The sequence below is a fragment of the Salminus brasiliensis genome, chromosome 16 (genome assembly GCF_030463535.1).
Source record: "Salminus brasiliensis chromosome 16, fSalBra1.hap2, whole genome shotgun sequence".
Taxonomy (NCBI): Eukaryota; Metazoa; Chordata; class Actinopteri; order Characiformes; family Bryconidae; genus Salminus; species Salminus brasiliensis.
In genome coordinates, this window is record NC_132893.1 from 3,408,778 (window position 1) to 3,428,666 (window position 19,889).

The window sequence follows — 19,889 nt, forward strand, 5'->3', positions numbered from 1 at the left end:
GATGCCTATGTGAATCAATGTGAATCAATAGTGTGAATCAACAGTGCCTATGTGAATCAATGTGAATCAATAGTGTGAATCAACAGTGCCTATGTGAATCAATAGTGTGAATCATGTGTAAATTAAGGATGTCCTGATCCAGATCACTGCTGCAGGCTGGGAATAAGGCCAGTCAATGACATCCAGAGGACACCAGAGGGCGCTCTACTCGAACACAGTGGTACTGGATCAGGCTTAAAACTGTACTGGCCCCAATGTCGATCCACTGGATCGGATCAGGACATACCAAGTGTTGATGTTCCTTTTACCTCTTAGTAAAGATGAGGTGGTGCTTCTCACCTGGCCTGTGGGCCTTGGGCACAGCCATGTTCATGACTCTGCAGGCGTCCTGAGGTTTGGGGGGCGAGGCGGTGAACCTGCAGATGCCTGACTCGGACGGTGTGCTGGACGTCAGGCTGTCTGTGTAGTCGTTGGTGCCGGCCGTCATCTGCTCGGAGGACGTGTCTGAGATGAAGCACTCGGTGATGGTGAACTTGGCGTGGCGGAGCTGCTCCTCCATCTTGGCGTGTTCGTAGGCGCGGGCCAGCTCCTCGTAGGTGGACGAGGCACTCTCCGTGGACACCATGCTGCTCCGAGCTCGGTCTGGACACAGTAGGAAGGTGGGTTTTACTGGCCGCTCAGATACAGGAGTGTCTGGTTTATGGACAAGTTGAATTTACAGCTGTAGTCGGCATCAGGAGTGCAGTAGCAGTAGCAATACACGGAAGTAACTGTGGGATAATTGGTGTTATTTTTAATGTGTTGCAAACTTTTAGTTTGGGATCTTCAGAGGCCTTTGAAAATTAAGCGACTTGTCTTCCCGATTTAAAAAATGTTAGAATTGCTGTGTTATTTATTCATGCAGTGATTTAGCTTTGGCCTGAAAATGATGTAGAACATCACTGCCACAAATTACATTGCAAATGGCAATCACTGGGGTCCAAGCACCGTGTGCTATTGCGGAACCATTAGAGCACAAATGATGGACGACATTTTGAGGCTGGCCTTATTCATAATAGATTTCTGGACATGACTTGAACAGCTGAACTCAATGAACTGAATAATTCCACAGCAATTACCCACGTAGTTTAGTCTCAGAATGCACCAGACGTTTCATGTTAAAACCAGTAAAGTTTTCTCCTAGGAATGCCACCAGACCCCACGACAGGGGTTCTGAGCCGGTCACTTTATTCAGAGCTCATTAGTTTTCATGTCTGTCTGTTGGTTGTTTCTTTTGATGGCTGTGTGCTGCAAGGGCTCAGTTGCATAAGGCATTTTAATGTCATTCCGAATCCCCTGGATATATATATATATATATATATATATATATATATATATAGAGAGAGAGAGAGAGAGAGTCTGCTGCTGTGTATAAAATTACTAATTTTTAAGATGTTTTACTCATTTTCTTCCCAAGTTGGACCACCAATTACCTGACCCATGCCACGCGATGCCCCCGCCTCTACTGACACGAGTCAAGATGCTCATTTTTCATTTTTCATCACCGGAGGGGAGCGCCGCATACCCGACTTCGACGCCCCGGCCGGCAGACACCACTGTCAATGTCATCTACCCACCCTGGAGAGAACGAGGTCAATTGTGCTCTCCTGGTGCCTCGGCTGCCGATGGCTAGCAGCATGACCGGGATTCGAACTAGCGATCCTCTGATCATAGTGACTAGAGCCTTTGTTCCATGGACCACTCGGGGCTCATAATAGTGTATATTAATTATATATAAATGTGTCTGTATAAATTGCCAGGTGGTCATATATATATATATGGAGGTATATAAGAATAGTTCACAAACCAGATATATCCTATAGAGTTTAACATATGGTTATAAACCATTGATACATATCACTAGAGCTGGGCAATATGACGATATTTTATTGCATTGTGATAAATTTAGTTATGGTGATAACAATAAGCTTTTCTAAGCATATAGAGGAGACTGTTAGTGCTTAATAAACACTGATCGGCTGCAGGTTTCATTACTAACAGTGTAATTAGACTGGTTTAGCAGCAGATGTTGAGTATAAATCACTGTATTCAGTACAGGAGAGGATCTGAATAGTAGTTTATAAGAAGCTGATACTGATGTGTTTAGTCTGTGAATCATGTAAATATTGTGTATCGCAAAAAAGTCTTTAAATATCGTGATAAAGTATTTTGACCATATCGCCCAGCCCCACATATAAGTATATATAATCTATAATCCAATTGAACCACCTGAAATGTGGAAACAACAAACCCTTAAACCCCCCCTAGAGTAAAGTTCAGAGATCCTGGACTGGAGTAACAGAGAGTGAAGTGCAGGGGGGAGACCTGTGTCCTGAGATGGGCTGACGCTGTAGCTGTCACTCTCTTTGTCCACCGAGCCGGCCACTCGGGGCGTGGCGAGCCTCCAGTCAGTGCTAAGGGTGTGGGTGGACACTGGAGGGTGCGGCCGGTTCAGGGTCCACTGGCTGGCATATCGGTTCCGCGCCGCAGGGCCTGGCTTGGCCGCCCTCCGCGCTGTGGGGTCTGATGGGATGCATCGCACATTCACGTCAAATGTATCAATAACTCAATAACTCACTACGCAAAAGAACAATGCAGAAAATCTGAAGACTGAAAAGTTTCCACTTACTGGACAGGCTGCTCTTGCTCGTCCCGGGCCGAACATCTGACACGTCCACCAGCGGCCCCGTGGCCTGGGAAAGTGACTGGTAGTGGACAGTGTGAGTTACTGTGGCGGACTTCTGCTTGGCCGTCTCTCCGAAGTCATTTTCGGTGAGGAGCACGGTAGATCTGTCGTCTGATTGTGAGAGCAAAGACAGGAGCGTTAGAGAGCTCAGATATGATACCAACCTGCCTACTTCAAACTAGACACAGCCGGACTTACCCACGGTCTCCATGGTGTCTCTCTCCTCAATGAGGAGCTGAGCTCGGGGGATGTCGATGTGCATGCGGAGAGTCTGCTGCTGTTTGTTGAGGGTGTCCGACGGCCTGGTGTTTTTGCTGGAGGCACACGGAGCAGAATGAGTGAGTTCATGTTTACCAGTCTGCTGAAATTCTTACCTCATCTGACAATACATGGAAAAACAACTGTCATTAGCTCCCCCTAGCACTAGCACTAGCAAATGACCCTCCAGTACATGTGAAGCCAGCCACCTCCAAAGAGTGACAAGCGGAGAGAGAGTGAGAGCGCCATCTACCCACCCGGAGAGAGGACTGCCAATTGTGCTCTCTCAGGCTCCGGCTGCTGATGGCAAAGCAGCCTGGCTTGGGATTCGTACTTGTGACCCGTGACTCATGAGCAGTTATCTTGCACTTATTAAGGCTTATGATAGTAATCGTGTCTTATCCCGACTTGTTTGATATTCAGGTAAAGTGTAGTGTATGTGGAGTATTGTGTATGTAGGTGTGCGTACTGACTTTTGTATTTGGCAGCATCTAGCCTGAGGTATCTTTTGGGTGATACCTAGTTGATACAACCTAGCTAGTAAACAGTGAAGCTTTTTGAGGAATTGAGGAATGTAAATGTAAATGTATATCGGCTCTTTTGCAGTGGCCTGGGATGCTGCTCATCCAATCAGATCCTACATTTTGGATGACTTCACATAGCCAAGATTTTTCTGCAGTGGAGAAACTGGCACGGACTATGGAATGGTGCTCCGGTGCTAACATGGGCTCTAGAAAACGTCTGAGTGTTGTAATCCAAGCGTTCTTACCTCATAAGCATCTCTGCCAAGCTTTTTGCATCTGGGGAGTAAAAGTGCAAGCATTTACCAACTCATTCCTTCATCTTCAGACTGTACAAATTCTGCGAGTTGTGAAATTTGAATGTGCTGAAATCTGCAGCCTTTAATAGTCAGCGTCTGCTGCTTGCAGTTTCTTTAAGGCTTGCAGTGACAGAAAAGCGTGGCTTTACCTCTGAGCCTCTTCAGCCTCTGCTCCCTCCTCCTCCTCCTGAGCACCATCAGCAGGACGAAGAGCAGCACCATGCCCACCAGGATGCAGGAGATGGTCACCATCATCTTCATTCCTTCATTACTGCTCTTCTTCACCGGGTCCTTGACCGCCGTCTTCACCAGTGGGGGGATAGTGCCTAGAGCAAGGGGAGGAAACAAGATCAGAAGGATCTCTAGGTAACTTCATTAAGGCGTAAGCAAATAATCAACCTGCAGTTACTCACAGGAAGCTGATAGCGAAAGGAGCCAATCAGATATCAGCTGCTTTCCAGCTCCTAATAGGAACCGCAGTGCGATCGCAATCAAGTGCTTGACCTTTGCGGAATTGGCAATAATGCTCACTTGACTGAAGCTCCACTTAAAAGAGATGAACTCATCTTTCTTAAGTGAGCACTCAGCGGTTTTTACAGCGCTGAGGTGTGGGGGGTTGGGGGGTGGACCACGAAAAGAGAGGTGGGGAGGAGGCGGTGGGATTGGGACTGAGCCTTGCACTTGCTCACAGGTCCTCGGACAGAGGATCAGTCATCTGGGCAGCCTTCCGACACATTAGCGAGGCGTGTATTAATTCCTGCCGCAGAGCTCGATATGGGGGTCTACGAGAGGGTCATAAAGAACTACTAGACACAACAGCTACGGTGACTCAAGTCAGCATAAAAACGCAGAGCTATTTTACTACCCACGGCGTCAGTAAAGCTGGAGCCTTTATGACTCGCTAAAGGCTGGCAAAGCCATTTTCATTTCAGAGAGGAGGATGGTAGCCTATATATGTGTGTGTATATACATATATGTGTGTGTGTGTGTTGCAAGGGTTCATTAAAATATTTACATGTCATATTTGCATGTCACTCGCCATTCCCTTTTACCAGGACAAAGACCTACCCACCCAGCACCCAGGACAAAAGACCTACCCACCCAGCACCCAGGACAAAGACCTACCCACCCAGCACCCAGGACAAAGACCTACCTACCCAGGACCCAGGACAAAAAACCTACCCACCAAGCACCCAGGACAAAGACCTACCCACCAAGCACCCAGGACAAAGACCTACCCACCAAGCACCCAGGACAAAGACCTACCTACCCAGGACCCAGGACAAAGACCTACCCACCCAGCACCCAGGACAAAGACCTACCTACCCAGGACCCAGGACAAAAGACCTACCCACCAAGCACCCAGGACAAAGACCTACCCACCAAGCACCCAGGACAAAAGACCTACCCACCCAGCACCCAGGACAAAGACCTACCCAGCCAGGACCAGAAGTGTTTTGGGCTAAATGTGGTCTTTATTGGACCACACATAGCATTAATATAGCCATGAAATTTTGGCAGCAGTGAGGGACCACCACCCAATGCAGTGCGATTAATTTAGACGTAGAGGGACGTCTTTTTCGAGACGTCCTGAAAAAGACAGCTTTTCATATTTCACTAATTGTAGCTGGGGTGGTGGTGAGGGGGTGGTAGCCCTTTGGCTAAGTGTTCTTCTCCTTTTTGGCAATAATGATCAGAATGTATGTATGGAGAACAAAGACTGAGGCTTTTAATCCCAAAAACGGAATTCCAACTGTGAAGCATGGGGGTGGCGGCACGGTGCCCTGGGACTGTTTTCCTGGGGAAGGGACTGGTCCACTTAAGAGAGTAGAGGACATCATGATGACCATGGATTATTTCGAAAATACTGAAGCAAGACCACAAACGAGTCGTCATAAAGGCTACTCACTGCCGTCGTAGTTGAGCGTGGCGAACTTCACCCGTTTCTCGGCCAGCCCGGCGCTGTTGTACACCTTCATCTGCAGCTCGTACCACGTGGCCTCCTGCAGGTCCATCAGATTGTAGCTTTTGGTGAGCGACGTCCGCTGGGCCTTGGTCCACACAGGGCTTTCCATCGGACGGTATTCCAGAGTGAAGGAGGTGATTGGACAGCCGCCGTCATTCCAGCCAATCAGATTGAGGCGGACGCACGTAGCGTTGATGCTTGTAAAGAGTTCCTGCTCTTTGGAGAACTGTGGCTCTACAGGGGAGGAGAAAGTAGCATTAGTACATTTCTCTAGTACCACAGAACATGATGGACACTGAATTCTTTTTGGTTGTCTCATATCTCCAAAATAATAATTATATTATATTATACATATATAAGCTGAGGCGGTGAAGGCTAGCCGGACCTTACTACAACCTCTTAGCTAGCTAATCATGCACTGTGCCAACTGGACACCAAGTGGACAGCAACATTCTAAAACTGTCTTTATACCTATGCTATGCTAGGGTAAGCTAGGCTATGCTATGACGTTGTGGGCCATCCAAGTGACATAAACCAGTCAATTAAATGCAGAGCTTATTATTTTTGTCCTTCACGAGCCATCTGTAAAAGGAAACGTTTCATTCTGAGGCAAAATAACAGGGTGGTAAATGGTAGGGATGCACCGATCCGATACTAGGATCGGATATCGGTCCTGATACTAACAAAATCAGCTGGATCGGGTATTGGATAATCAGTCTGATTTAAAGGGCTGATCCATTCACGGAACCCGATTCTCGCCGGTATTCTAGGCTTCATAACCCAGGGTCAGAGGGCCCTCGATCTGTCATCAATCAACTATCAGTGAGTTATCCAGCTCGTCTTCCATATAAGAAGCACAGAGAAGGGAGGGGCTGCTCGCTCCTCTTTAGTCTCACAGACTTCAGAATAAAAGTCCTGAGCCCAGACAGCACTGTGCCGAATTGTAGTGACCAATAAACCGAAATTGGGTTCATTAATATCTGTGTTTATTTGATATAGTTTGTTTTACAAAGTTAGTAAAGTAATGATTACGTCAATCCTGATGCTTTAAGTCTCTCCCCGGGTGGTCAGATATATGGTTTATTAATTCAACAATGGTATCGGATCGCTTATGCAAAGTTCATGTATCTGTATCGGAACAGAAAACGATGAATTGGTGCATCTCTAGTAAATAATTGTATAAACCCATATCTGAGCATTTTTCACCCCAAGCAAAGTCACACACTTACAATAAATCCCTCAAAACAACTGAAAATGGTGGTGCCCTACCTTTTCCATGAGTCTTGGCCTCTATGATCTCACTGATGCGTCCCGGCCCCACAGCGTTCTGGGCCGTGAGGGTGAACTTATACCAGGTGCCGCACTTCAGGTTCTCCAGCCGGTAGGAGCGCTCGCTGGGACTGATGGGAAAGCTGCCCCACTGCTCACTATTGTCCTCCGAGTACTGCAGGATGTAACCTAAACGTGTGGACAGGAAGCTCAGCGAGAATTGGGCAAACATTTCATGGTGTACTCAGATGCTGATCAATTAAATCTAATTCACACAATTCTCCACTTAGCCCAGATGTAGTGGATCAGCTACGGCATGTTTGCTGTCAAAACGCTGCTTAATGCAATAAACCAATCAAACAAGACCAATTGAAATATCTCAACGCAACTATTATAACAGGCTTTCTCCAAATTTACCACTAAATGACCCTTTTAATGATGACTGCAGTCTCAGAACTATCCAACCCCTTTAATCACAAGCTTCTTTAGTACTTCGTAGACCACCCATCTGCTGCTGAGACCTGCCTCAAACATAAGGCATAGCAAGACTCCAGCTTCTGCAGACATTAAAAGGTCCAACAGTGCTTTGAGGAACCTTCAAGAAAAGGTTTTTAAAGGTTCCTCACAGTTTTAAACTTAAGAACCTCCAACAGGTCCTCAAGGATTTTAGACTTTTCACAGTGTGGCAGCGTTCCTGTGGAATCTTAGCCCATTCCTCATGGACGGTGGCCTCCAGTTCACTGATATTCTTTGGGGCCGCCTTCTTTAAACCCCACCAAAGATTTTCTATGAGGTTCAAGTCAGACGACTGTGGCGGGCACTCCAGAATCTTCCAGGACTTCTTCTGAAACCATGCCTTGGTGGACTTTGAGGTATGTTTGGGAGGTATGCTTGCCCTGTTGGAAGGTCTAGTGATGCCCAAGCTTCAGCTTTGGCAATGAAGGTTATGTAATGCTGCAGACTTGTCAGTGTGGTTTAGGGTGCAGCACTGTGGAGTCAAACACTAGGGGGGTTTGGGTTAGCTTTGTATCTCCAGTGCTATGAAAAGAGCTAAATTTGGACACCAAACATGTGTGTATTGATTTAGGAACTATATCTAGGGTAAGTGGGGAAATGTGAAGTTTCTTATGACAATATTTAGTTATGACCGATGTCTGACGGCACAAACCTCTGATAGAACTTCCGCCGTTATCTCCAGGTATCCAGGACAGTGTTATGGATGTAGTCGTGGTCTTGGTCACTGTGAGACGAGGCTGATCTGGGGGGACTAAAGGCAACATCCGTGCATTAACCAGAATATCGTCTAGATAGCGAACATTCCTACGTGGAAAGAACTGAATAATGAAATAATAATGAAATAATTAAAAGCCCTGCTCAAGCTCCCCCCCCAACGTACCTTGCACCTGCAGGTTCAGCGTTATTTCATCAGTTCCCCAATTATTGCTGGCGACACATGTGTAATACCCAGAATCCTCAGCCTTCACGGTCTTGATCACAAAGCTTCCGTTTCCATGGATACTGCGCCTCCCGTCAATGACCGCAGGGGCCGGGCTCCCGCTGGTGAGACACAGTAAGGCACTTTACAGAAGGGCAGAGTTTGACATTTTCCAGCTTTCACAGCGCTCCCATATGAATCACCGCACTCTCAGACATACGCTGCCCACATTTAGCTTCACAGGAGTCGAGATGTTGTTAAAAACGACACCCTTAATGGACACAGAAAGCCTGTTATCAAAGAGCGTTTCCAACTGCACGCACCGGCCACTTTATTAGAAATCCCTTTTAGTAGGTCCGCCTTGCTGGTGGACAGCTGGAGGCTGTTAGGGCCAGCCCCTAATCTGGTAATGCACAGCTTGGGTTAGCCATCCTGCAGGCCTTCATCAGTCTATGTGGGTAAAAATACGCAGCTGTGCCGAGAACGACCCGCCACCTAAATAACATCTGCTCAACGGCGGCCTTGTGGTCTGAAGCTGACCAATGATGACCCTGAAATCTGTTACAGATGGTGGGCTGTGGTGGGCAGCGGTAAGACATGGCTGCAGTACTCTTTTTCTGCTTTCTTTGGGCTACAGAGATCAGAGATCTCTACACTGCCCCCTGGTGGAGCATACAGCTCACACATCTAATGGTACTTCGATATTATAATATACAATATCAAATATTTATTACTACTACATTAAAATCAGCTGCAGATGATCAGAACATGGATAGTGAGGATTCTGGAGGAGCCTGTCTTATTTAAACCTATTTTAGCGATCTTTAGGCGAGGCGTCAACCACTAACCACGTAATGATGGGAAAAGTTCGCCTTGGGCGGAACAAAACACGCAAAAGTCATGTACTAAATCTCTTAATTAATCATGGGTGTGTTTGTTTTGGGCGTAACATGCATTAATAAACCAATCAGCGTGTCTCTGCCATCCCTTTAAGAGCCAGGCGCGGTCTATCTGACCTTGGCAGATTGCTATTTCAGCGGTGTAAAGCGTGTGGGGGTGTACGAATGTCGGGCTGCACGTGCCTGTGTTGACAATTCACTGCCAAGATAGCAACAGACGAACGTCTGACTGTTGACAAACGTCTGCCTAGGCTGTTTTCAGTCAGTGGAGCTCCTCCTGTGTTTTCCGCTGCTAAGATACACAGCGATACTCCAGAAACTGACCTCAACCTCACCACCACGCCCATCGGCGTAGATGTTTTCGCAAGCATCGTTGCTGTTTAAATGCTGCAGGCAAAAGGTTGTGAAAATAGACTGTTGGCAGGGGGGAGGTCAGATAACTATGAGCATTGTGACGAGGGTTTAAGACTGTGCAGTTTACTACAGCAATGTACCAGCTAGCTGCTGCCAGCAAGTTCCTGTACATCTCATGGTGTTCTTTTTACAGTCGCTCTCCGCTTACCTTTCCTTCATCCATTTGACTGTGGGTGGTGGATCTCCCACCGCTCTGCAGGGCAAAACAATATCCCTCATCCAGGGCGTTGTCACCGTGCCACTGAAGGTGAGGATCCTGGCAGGAGCTGCACAACAAACACACTCATTTTAGGACGTGCACTGAAGGAAACAGTTGCATGCTTTTCACTTAGTAAAAACAGCACTAATACAACTCTGCTGGAAGTAGCACTGCGTAAAGTTTCGCAAGGGTCCACTTTAAAAAGCACACATGATGCAACACAGCGGGGTTCGCTATTCTGAATGTTAAAGCAGACCCGACTCTGGGCCGAGTGCTACAGTAACCATTTTTTTGAGGCAGTGCTCGGCAGGCTCATATTAATCACGAAAGGTAGGCAAGGACACAGGCTCTCAGGTTTGACCCCATTGCCATAGCTCATAATCAGCTAACTACTAGTATAGAGTTTATGCAGTTTACACTTTAGGCCTTAATGCCTTAATGTAGGCAGGCAGCCAAGACATGTTTGGTGTCAGAAGTGGCAAGGCTAATGTAGTAACATGTAACATGTAATGGAAGCCTTTAGTCCACCAATTAGCACACTGTAAGCCCTCATGCCTGAATCATCTACTTACTGATGCAGTTTTCTCAGTGAAAGCCAATCAAAATCCAGATGCTAATAAGATATTAATGCATATTAATGAGCAGCGCTCAGTGTGTGTTTAATAAAAGCCACCCTCTCCCTCTTTTTGCTCACCTTTGGCGAGTGGCTCAACCGTGATCACCTCGCTGCTGTTCCCGCGGCCTGCTGCGGTCACCGCCATCACCCAGATGCTGTACTTCCTGTTCCGGCTCAGGTTCTGCACCCTGTGGAGGAACTCGTCCGGGGCGGCTTCAAACTCACTCACCACCTGGCAGGGAAGAAAAAAGGCATGAGTGTTTATAGGGCCTTTAACACACTTGCACTGAACTCACCAAGTGAAACAGACACCATTAAAGATGTTCAAGAATATAGTGCATTCTCTGGAGTGATGATGGAGCTCCATTCAGTAGCTTTGGGATGGGTTGGAGTGTCAGAACTGATCATCCGACATCAGTACCTGACCTCAAGAATACTCTCATGTGGCTGAATGCAATCAAATCCTCACAGCAATGTTCTAAAACCTATTGAAAAGCCTTGGCTAGAATAAGGAGGATGTTGCTGCAGCAAATCGGACTGTGGAGCAGCGGAACTGGGTTCTCTGGAATGACTGAGCATCATTTAATAGTTCTGGGATGAGTGGGAGTGGTTGAAACGCTAAGCATCCGACATCAGTACCTCACCTCACTGATGCTCTCATGTGGTCGAATGCAATCAAATCCTCACAGCAATGTTCTAAAACCTATCGAAAAGCCTTGGCTAGAAGCGTAGACGATGTTACTGCTGCAAAGTTGGGCTGTTAAGCTGTGGGACTGCATTTTCTGCAGTGAAGGAGCTCCATCCTCTACCTTTGGGATGCGTTGGAGTGCCAGGACTGATCATCCACCCAAATTGTGTCTGAATGCAATCAAATCCTCACAGCAATGTTCTAAAACCTATAGGAAAGCTTTCTTCACAACAGTGGAGGATGTTGGTGCAGCAAAGCTGGGCTGTGGAATTGGGGCTTCATCCCATACATCTGGCAGAACTGATCATCCAACATCTGTGGGCTCAACCAGACCTCACCAATGCTCTCATATGGCTAAATACAATCAAACCCTCACAGCAAAGTTCTAGAACCTATTGGAAAGTCTTCCCCAGAAGAGTAGAGGATGCTGGACAGGCACAGAGCGTGAATCTGAAGCTGGCAGAGGGGAACCTTACCGTGGGGTACGAGCTGGAGCAGAACACTGTGTATTTCCGGATCACACCATTCAGCTTGAGCGGGGGGAGCCAGGACACATACACAACGGAGTTGGACGCGGCTGCGGCCTTCACCCCTCCTGGTGGGCCTGGAACTGGAGTGAAAAATTAATAATAATAAGAGGGGTCATTCAGACTGGGGTGGATTTGCTGCATCCGTATCTGCATTGGTTACAAACATGCTTAAGGCAAAGATCAGCACTGGACAGATGTTTAGATCTGAGCGACTTTCAAACCAACGTTTAATGACGTTTCCAGGTTCTCCGAGGACGTGTTCAATTCCATCAGCAGCAGCAGCTCACCTGATTAACCATCGTTAAGCACTGATTTACCAAACCAGGTGTTGATCTGAGGAGAACTCTAAATAATACTAGAAACCATGAGGAGAACTTTGGATATTTTCTAATGATGAACACAGTGATGGAGAACCACCACCACTTTCTGTAGGAGTGTTATTATTAGTGCTTATTCTAATATCAGTGTTTTACTGTATGTACAACATTTTGGCTTGGTTTTAAGTTTTCATTTTGGTTCAAGGCCCTGGTTTTGATCAGGTTATGTGGTTTTTATATAATAAAATGTGCTTAAGAAAAAAAGCAGGCAAGGACACAGGCTCTCAGGTTTGACCCCAAATGGCCATAGCTCATAATCAGCTAACCACTAGCATAGAGTTTATACATGTGATGGAAGCCTATAGCCCACCAATCAAGTTTATGATCAGGTCTCGTGGTTTTTATATAATAATATAATAATATATAATATATATATATATTCCCCATTTTCTCCTCAATTTGGACCGCCAATTACCCAACCGGTACATACCCCCCCAATCGTAACGCAACCCACGCCCCATTTCATTCAAGTGGCTCATTTTTTGAAACTGCCGCAACATCACTGGGCAACCAACCAACGCGCCTGGAGGGAAGCGCCGCATACCCGTCTATGACGGCAGACGTCTCATAGACGCAAGCGACAGCCGGCACCGCAGCGAAACGATGTAGGGAGAGCGAGCAATCTGACCATCCTGAAGAGAGGATGGCCAATTGTGCTCACTCTGGGCTTCGGCTGCCGATGGCGAGCAGCATGCCTGGTATGATAGCGCCTTAGTCTGCTGGACAGCTCGGGCCCAAAATCTACCATTTTAACCCTGGTTATTTTAGTCATTCCAGGATTTTGGACATGGACGAGCGTTCATCTTCATAAAATGAAGGATCCTATGATAAGTACGGGGTTGGATCTACAGCTCCGTCTAATATGTGAAGCTTTAAAAGATCTCATCTCCAAAATGCTTCTTTAAAGAACCCTGTAGGTTCTTTACGGTTCTTCTATGGCATCATTGCAGAGAGCACATTATTAACCTGTCTGCTTGCTTCCTGACTCAATGTGAGTGATTTCTGCCCAATAACATGGTGGAGGCTGGAAGGCCTCAACTACAGTAGCATGAGAAGAAGTGCTGCAGGTCAGATCGTGAAGAAATGGTGGATTACCGTCCTCTTTGGTGCGGATGTAAATCTGCTCGCTACGCACTCCGTCCCCAGCCCGGGTGAAGGCCAGCACCTGGATACTGTAGTTGGTGTATTTCTCCAGGCCGTCCAGCTCCAGAGGGGGCTGCAGGGTGGTGATGTTCCTGATCTCGCCCAATTCTGAGAGACCAGAGAGACACGGCCGGTTAGGAACATGCAACTTTGCCATGAACAACCGGCCCCTTTATTTCTGAACCACACAAAATACACTCCCACAACATTGGTCCTTTGTGACTCTCCTTTGTACAACATTCAAAACAAGGACAAAAGTATTGGGACGCCTGCTTATTCATTGTTTCTTTTCTGAGTTCTTCCTGCTTTTGTTGGAGTAACTGTCTCTCCTTGGAGAGAAGGCTTTCTACTAGATTTTGGAGGAGCATTGCTGTGAGGATTTGATTGCATTCAGTGACAAGAGCTGGATGATGATCACCACCCCACCTTATAATCCCCAACTCCCTAATTCATCCCAAAAGTATTGGATGGAGTTCCACCATCCATCATTCCAGAGAACACAGCTAGTTCCACTGCTCCACAGCTCAACTCTGGCGGGGTCTGAGTTACTGTAGCTTTTCTGCTCTGTTCAGCTTCAACCAGTCTGACCATTCTCTGTTGACCTCTCTCACATTTTTCTTCATTCTGATGGTTGACGTGAACATTACCTGGAGCATGAATGTATGCTTCCACACGATTGGCTGATTAAATAACTGCACGAATGAGTAGGTGTACAAGTAGTTGTTTCTAATAAACTGCTTGGGGAGTGTATATAAGATCCATATCGGTTCATCTCTAATTATTACTCATGAAAACAGTAAACACTTCCTTTATCTCGATTTTGCTTTGAGTAAAAGCATTTCAGGATGATCTCCAGTTCATCTCCTACTGTGAACTGAAAGCCTGCTCTCCTTCTGTCTGATGCTGGTCCTGGAACTGTAAATTATTGATGACTATCCGTGCCCCTCTCTCTCTCTTTTTTTTTTTTGCCTGCTGGAAACAAGCCACTGTCTTTGCTGCTTTAATGCTCGCTCAGCGTATAATGAGGCAATCTAAAAACAAACAGTTTTAGAGCAGGGGAGGATTATTAAGCTGTATTTCCGTAATACACTTATTTGTTTGCACTGTGCATTTGTAGGTCTGTCCGAGGCCTTGTTGCAGCATTTTAATAGGTGCAGAAAATAGCCAAACCAGCACTAGGCAGCATGCCCTTTATGGATTAAGTAATAAGCTGCAGTGGTGTCCACTAAACCTTAGAGCTTTCATGATTAAGTATCCATCCATTTATACAACCCTAATCAGGCCCTCCTGCAAATACGCATTACTAGCGCAGGGTGGGCACATTAATGTAATTGAAACTATTAGTATGGCCCTCTTTTATGGGGGGCTGCGCTAATTCCAAGAGCATATTCTGCCATCTGGTGGTGGTGAAATACAACACGCAAAGCCTTTTCATCTCCGGGAAAGCACTACAACATATTAGACATAGCAATATTAGTCTATGTCTAATATCCTATACTAGACTGGCCACTTTATTAGAAACCCCTTCTCTGGTAGTTCCAGTTAGTAATTATAGTTTAGTCCTGATCCAGCTGATCAGCTAATCAGCCCTTGAAACTGGAGGTTGTATAAATTGCTGGGTACCTCTGCTCCAGCCCTTCATCAATGGTCAGTTTGTATATCCAAGTTTTCCTTTTTTTCTACCAATTTGGTACTGCCAATTAACCCACCCATTCAAAACTCCCCCTAGCTCTGAGCCCCCCCTAGTCTCCCAACACTGTGAGGGTAAGGACTCATACACTTGCTACGCCGCACCCGCTAACAGACGCCTGTGCCGGGCCAGCATTGCTTAAGGGTGATGAGCTGAGCTGACTCAGAGCCCTGCAATGGTCAGTTTATGCCCACAGTTTATGCCTATCCTACCTCTCAACCTAGCAGTGCCCACCACTCTGCCTGATACACTCGTACGAGCACCACACTCGTACCACACTTCCATGGTAGAGTCACTGGTGTGTTAAGTGACAGAACGGTCCACCAACCCAGTAATTGTGGTCAACGGCGGCCTTGTGGTCATTCTGGCCAGTGATAAAAGGCTGAAAAAAGGGGGCTGATGAATGCAACAGAGGTACTACAGTCTAGAATGGTCACCGTGCCCAATACCAAGCTCGGACGGGGGGGGTGGGGGGGTTATGAAGCCCCTCACTCTGACCTCACTGATGCTCTTGTGCTGCTGAATGCAATCAACTCCTCACCGCTATGTTCCATTGTATGTAGCGCGAGGCCTATTCAGAAGCGTAGAGGCTGTTACTGCAGCAAAGCGGGGGACAAAAGTCCCTATTATTACCCTCGATTTCATACGAAACATGTCATAAACGGGGCGTCTACAAAGTTTTGGACATGCAGTGGACCTATTGACCCATACAGTGGTCAGTGGTAAGTGGAAGTAGAAGGTTGGTGTTTTGAACAAAGTGGAGGAGGAGAGTGTACTCCATATGTTCTACAGGCTGTTACATCAACCCCGGGCTGAACCTCCAACCGAACCGAATCAGCCAGGACATTTTTGCATCACCATCTCATCAGATTACAGCAGCATCCGGATCCGGCTGATCCCTGCTTTCCGGATGCATTTACACCAAACCTAAATGTCCGAGTGTTGACTCTACGAAAGACATGGACGTTAATGAGGACGTCAGTGCCCGCGATGTACCTCCGTCAGGTAGGTTGGCCCAGTAGATGATGCGAAAGCCTTGCAGGACGCCGTTCAGGGCTTCCTTGGCCGGAGTCAGCCACGACAGTGAGATGGTCTCTGGAGATGTGGCTGTGGCCTGAACTTTCTCTGGAGGTCGGCTGGGCACTGAGTGGAAAAAACAAATAAAGGGATGTCACTTTTTCAATAATTGGACAATCTTGGCTTGGTGAATTCACAATGACAACAGATGGATCCCTGAGGACTGATGTCCAGCATGGCTTGGTGATTCCTGTCAACAGTTAATGACCGTGTTTAGTTGGTCAGCAAACTGTGATGGACCTTCCAGGACCTCAAATGGGCACTATGATGTAGATCAATGGTCTTGGTCTCCCAAAAACAGAGCTGTCAAATACTTTGTTAGCTTACTTAAGTAGAAATGTTGGTTATCTAAACTTTACTGGAGTCATTATTTATTTTTCAGCTTATTTTTTGCTTCTACTTCTTACATTTTCGCCCAATTATCTGAACTTTCTCCTCCTTACATTTTAAAAACAGCCTCGTTCCTCCTATTTCATTTCCCTTTGTTTTCATTCCGGCTCGTCATCAATAAAAACCCTCTCCAGATAAATCTCTCCATCCGGAAAGTGTGAGTCTGATCCTGATTGAATGAGAAGTATAAACAGACTCCATTCTGACTCCCTATTGGTTTACAAGTTATCCATCACACCTGCACACGTCCCGTCCCTCTCCAGCGAGCTCACAGCAGACTGTGTCTGTAGTCTAGTATGAAGACTGTGTCCGTGGCAGAGACTCAAGAGAGCTGCAGTGAAACGTCCCGACTGAGCCCCACATTTACATTCCAATAAAGCTTATTGATCACACGCCTCTGAAGTCTGACTTTCTGCAGCTTTACAGAACTTCTAGACAACGACTCCTCATATTTTCCTCCATGAAGCTCATGTTGATGCTCAGTAGAGCACAGAGACGCTCCTTTAATAGAGCTGATATTACTGAAATGCTTCATTTTCAATGGGCAGATCTGCAGCTGAAACAGGAGCCTAGTGCAGCCCAACATTTTTAACATCAACATTTTAATAGATCATTCTCCTCATTATGACTTTTAGAGAAATGGGTTTTTGGGGAGGGGGAGGGGGAGGGGTAGTGCACTATAGACCCCTGTGGCTCGGCCTAAGCTTCAGGCCTTTGTTTTACTTCCATTACTTTTACTTTTCTACTTGAAGTGGTTCTGAAACCAGTACTTTTACACTTTTACTGGAGTAAAAAGCTTCAGTTGATTCTTCAGCTTCTATAGAAGTCTTTTAAACCCTCGTATCTCCACTCACTTCTACCTGAGTCATGAATGTGTATACGTTTCACACCACTGCCCAAAAACATTGTATCAACATTACAGGAGAAGAAAAATGAAGCATTTCTATTGGTCCCCTGTCCTTGCCTCAGTGCTAAAGCTTTAGCATTAGCTAGAAGAAAAAACAACATCAGTGGCTAAGTTACCTAGTTAGCAACAGCTGATAGCTGCTAATGCTAAGTACATCAAGCCACAGGTGTCTGTCGGCCATCTAGCTGCCATCTGCTTGTGATACAGCTAGTTTCTACAGTTTGTAGCATCACCAATCGACTGCTACTGAATTAATGATGACATCACCGATAATAGGCCTTTGAGGTTGAGGTTGTGGAGGGCTGATGTTGATCTTTGCTGCTTATGCGGAACCTACATCACTGACTCAGTGGCAAACATGTTTATAAACAGATTTAGAGAATTTCCCACAGGACTGGCCACTAGGTGGCAGCACATCCCAACTAAATATAATGGGTTTATAATTTGCCATGGGCAACATCAGAGAAACTGGAGGGGAATCACACATAAGGCTATCTGTTAGCATTGATAAATATAAAGTATGTGACTAAGATATGATACTGGGGAGAGACATATATCATAAATAGGGAGATTCATATACACTGTATCTGCCAGTGTATGATCATGCATAAGGGGGGATATTTGCTATTTTCAACCTCAGATGGTCTCACATGCCCTTACATCAGTACATTCTGGGAAATATTAACAAATATTCAACTTTGCATATCTTACCTTATTCAAGTGGGGTCATGAGCATTTTCAAGCTCCCTATAATCCTGTTACTGTGCCTTTAAGGCTGATATGTTAATGATCTTTATTCTGAATGGCTGAAACATCCCTTTAACTTTAAGAAAGCTGAAGGCTGCAAAGGTGCATATTTACAGTATGTAAATATGTTGGTTTTTGTGACATCACCAACACAATTAATTCAAATTCCCTAATTTTTGTATGAATGGGCGGGGCTAAAGGACTGATGATTAATGATTCATGCAGTATGTAAATTAGCTGTTTTTATGACATCACAAAAACAATTAATTCAATGTCCATAACTACAGAATGAATGGGCGGGGCTGAAGGGCTGATGATCAATAAATCATACAGTATGTAAACGCGCTGGTTTTTATGACATCACCAAAACAATGAATTTATATTTTCTAAATATTTTTGGCAGTACAGTTTCCATGGTAACTATGGTGGTATGTTTTCCACATATGGATGGTTAGGACTGTGGAGTGATCTGTTTATATTCTGAAAGTTCAGCAATGTTTACATATGGCATCAAATTCTGATTAAAAAAAACAATAAATATGTGTCCTTATAATAAAATAATATGATAGGACCCTGTTTTAAAAAATGCTAAGTAATTACAATAGACAAAGAGTGTTTTGGGGCACAAATTTGCATCACTGTGAACTCCCATAATCTAAGATATTGATTTGACAGCAAAAGCTGTGTATATTTTTACACAACATTCATAAATAATCGCTTTCAGCTCTGGTCAGTAGGGGGCGACCTGCTCCTCCTGCTTTCCCCTTAACATCTGCCTGCAATCTTACCGTCTTCCATAGTGGTGGCTCGCACTTCGCTGGACGCTGGGCCAGGGCCGGCGCTGTTGCTGGCCTGCACCACCACCTCATACTGAGTGTACTTCTTCAGGTTGTTGAGGGTCAGCGTTTCGGTCTCGCCCGTGCTCTCCACGCTGATGCAGATGAACTGGTGGCTTCCATTCATGGAGTGCTCTCGGTGGCACACCTGATACCCCCTGATCATCCCGTTCTGGAGGTGCTTCTGAGGGGCCTGAGGGACAGGGAGTACAGCTGGTCATATCTTTATATATTCAAATTATGCGTCCGCTTAGGGCCCCAACACCACCAGGGGGCCCCCAAGATATCATGATATCATGATGATAAAAAATACATATTTAAAAAATAACACTGAATAATAAAACTGATGGGCAAATGCAGATGTGCGCCGCCTGGGTGGTGGATAAAGGCCCGGGTGCTTCAGCGTATTGCGCAATATCTCTCTCCCTATGAAATGATGAAGCATCTGGTAATGGTATGGGAGGCCCCAAACGAAAATCTGCTCAGGGCCCCATAAAGGCTTGGGCCGGACCTGTATCTTCACGATATGAAAAGCTAACATTATGGATAATCGGCTGTAAACTGTGCAATCTGAAGCGTTTCGAGACTGAAAATTCATATAGCAAGTACTTATGCTAATGTGTTAGCATGAGCTACCTTGAGTATACTGAACATTAGCTTACATTAGCTAACTTAGCGTGCTAATTAACACTCACAGCTGAAAGGCTAGGCCACAGATTCAGGTTTAATAAAGGGCTGCTGAGCGAACAGAGCAACTAGCTGACTAGCTAACTCACCTTAGCTAATTAGCTACAGTATTGGCTGTCCAGAAGGGATCATACTTAACCCTGGACTATAATTTGCTTTTGTCGGAGAATCACCATTGAAAATGCAGCGTAGTCCAGGACTAGGCTTAATCCCTGT

General features: G+C 45.8%; 1 protein-coding gene across 1 annotated transcript in view; it reads right to left on the reverse strand.

Moving 5' to 3' along the window:
- Nucleotides 1-19,889, reverse strand: part of dscama (Down syndrome cell adhesion molecule a) — a 117,627-nt gene that overhangs the window by 1,132 nt on the left and 96,606 nt on the right. Inside the window, exons 17-32 of the mRNA XM_072658712.1 lie at nucleotides 18,939-19,179; nucleotides 16,026-16,172; nucleotides 13,292-13,447; nucleotides 11,766-11,899; nucleotides 10,680-10,833; nucleotides 9,935-10,052; nucleotides 8,435-8,595; nucleotides 8,207-8,305; nucleotides 7,039-7,227; nucleotides 5,713-6,003; nucleotides 3,953-4,129; nucleotides 3,753-3,783; nucleotides 2,924-3,039; nucleotides 2,669-2,836; nucleotides 2,365-2,562; nucleotides 340-642 (exon numbers count right to left, since the gene is read on the reverse strand). Coding sequence (XP_072514813.1) covers nucleotides 340-642; nucleotides 2,365-2,562; nucleotides 2,669-2,836; nucleotides 2,924-3,039; nucleotides 3,753-3,783; nucleotides 3,953-4,129; nucleotides 5,713-6,003; nucleotides 7,039-7,227; nucleotides 8,207-8,305; nucleotides 8,435-8,595; nucleotides 9,935-10,052; nucleotides 10,680-10,833; nucleotides 11,766-11,899; nucleotides 13,292-13,447; nucleotides 16,026-16,172; nucleotides 18,939-19,179 — 2,683 coding nt within the window. The remainder of the gene's footprint in view (nucleotides 1-339; nucleotides 643-2,364; nucleotides 2,563-2,668; nucleotides 2,837-2,923; nucleotides 3,040-3,752; nucleotides 3,784-3,952; nucleotides 4,130-5,712; nucleotides 6,004-7,038; nucleotides 7,228-8,206; nucleotides 8,306-8,434; nucleotides 8,596-9,934; nucleotides 10,053-10,679; nucleotides 10,834-11,765; nucleotides 11,900-13,291; nucleotides 13,448-16,025; nucleotides 16,173-18,938; nucleotides 19,180-19,889) is intronic.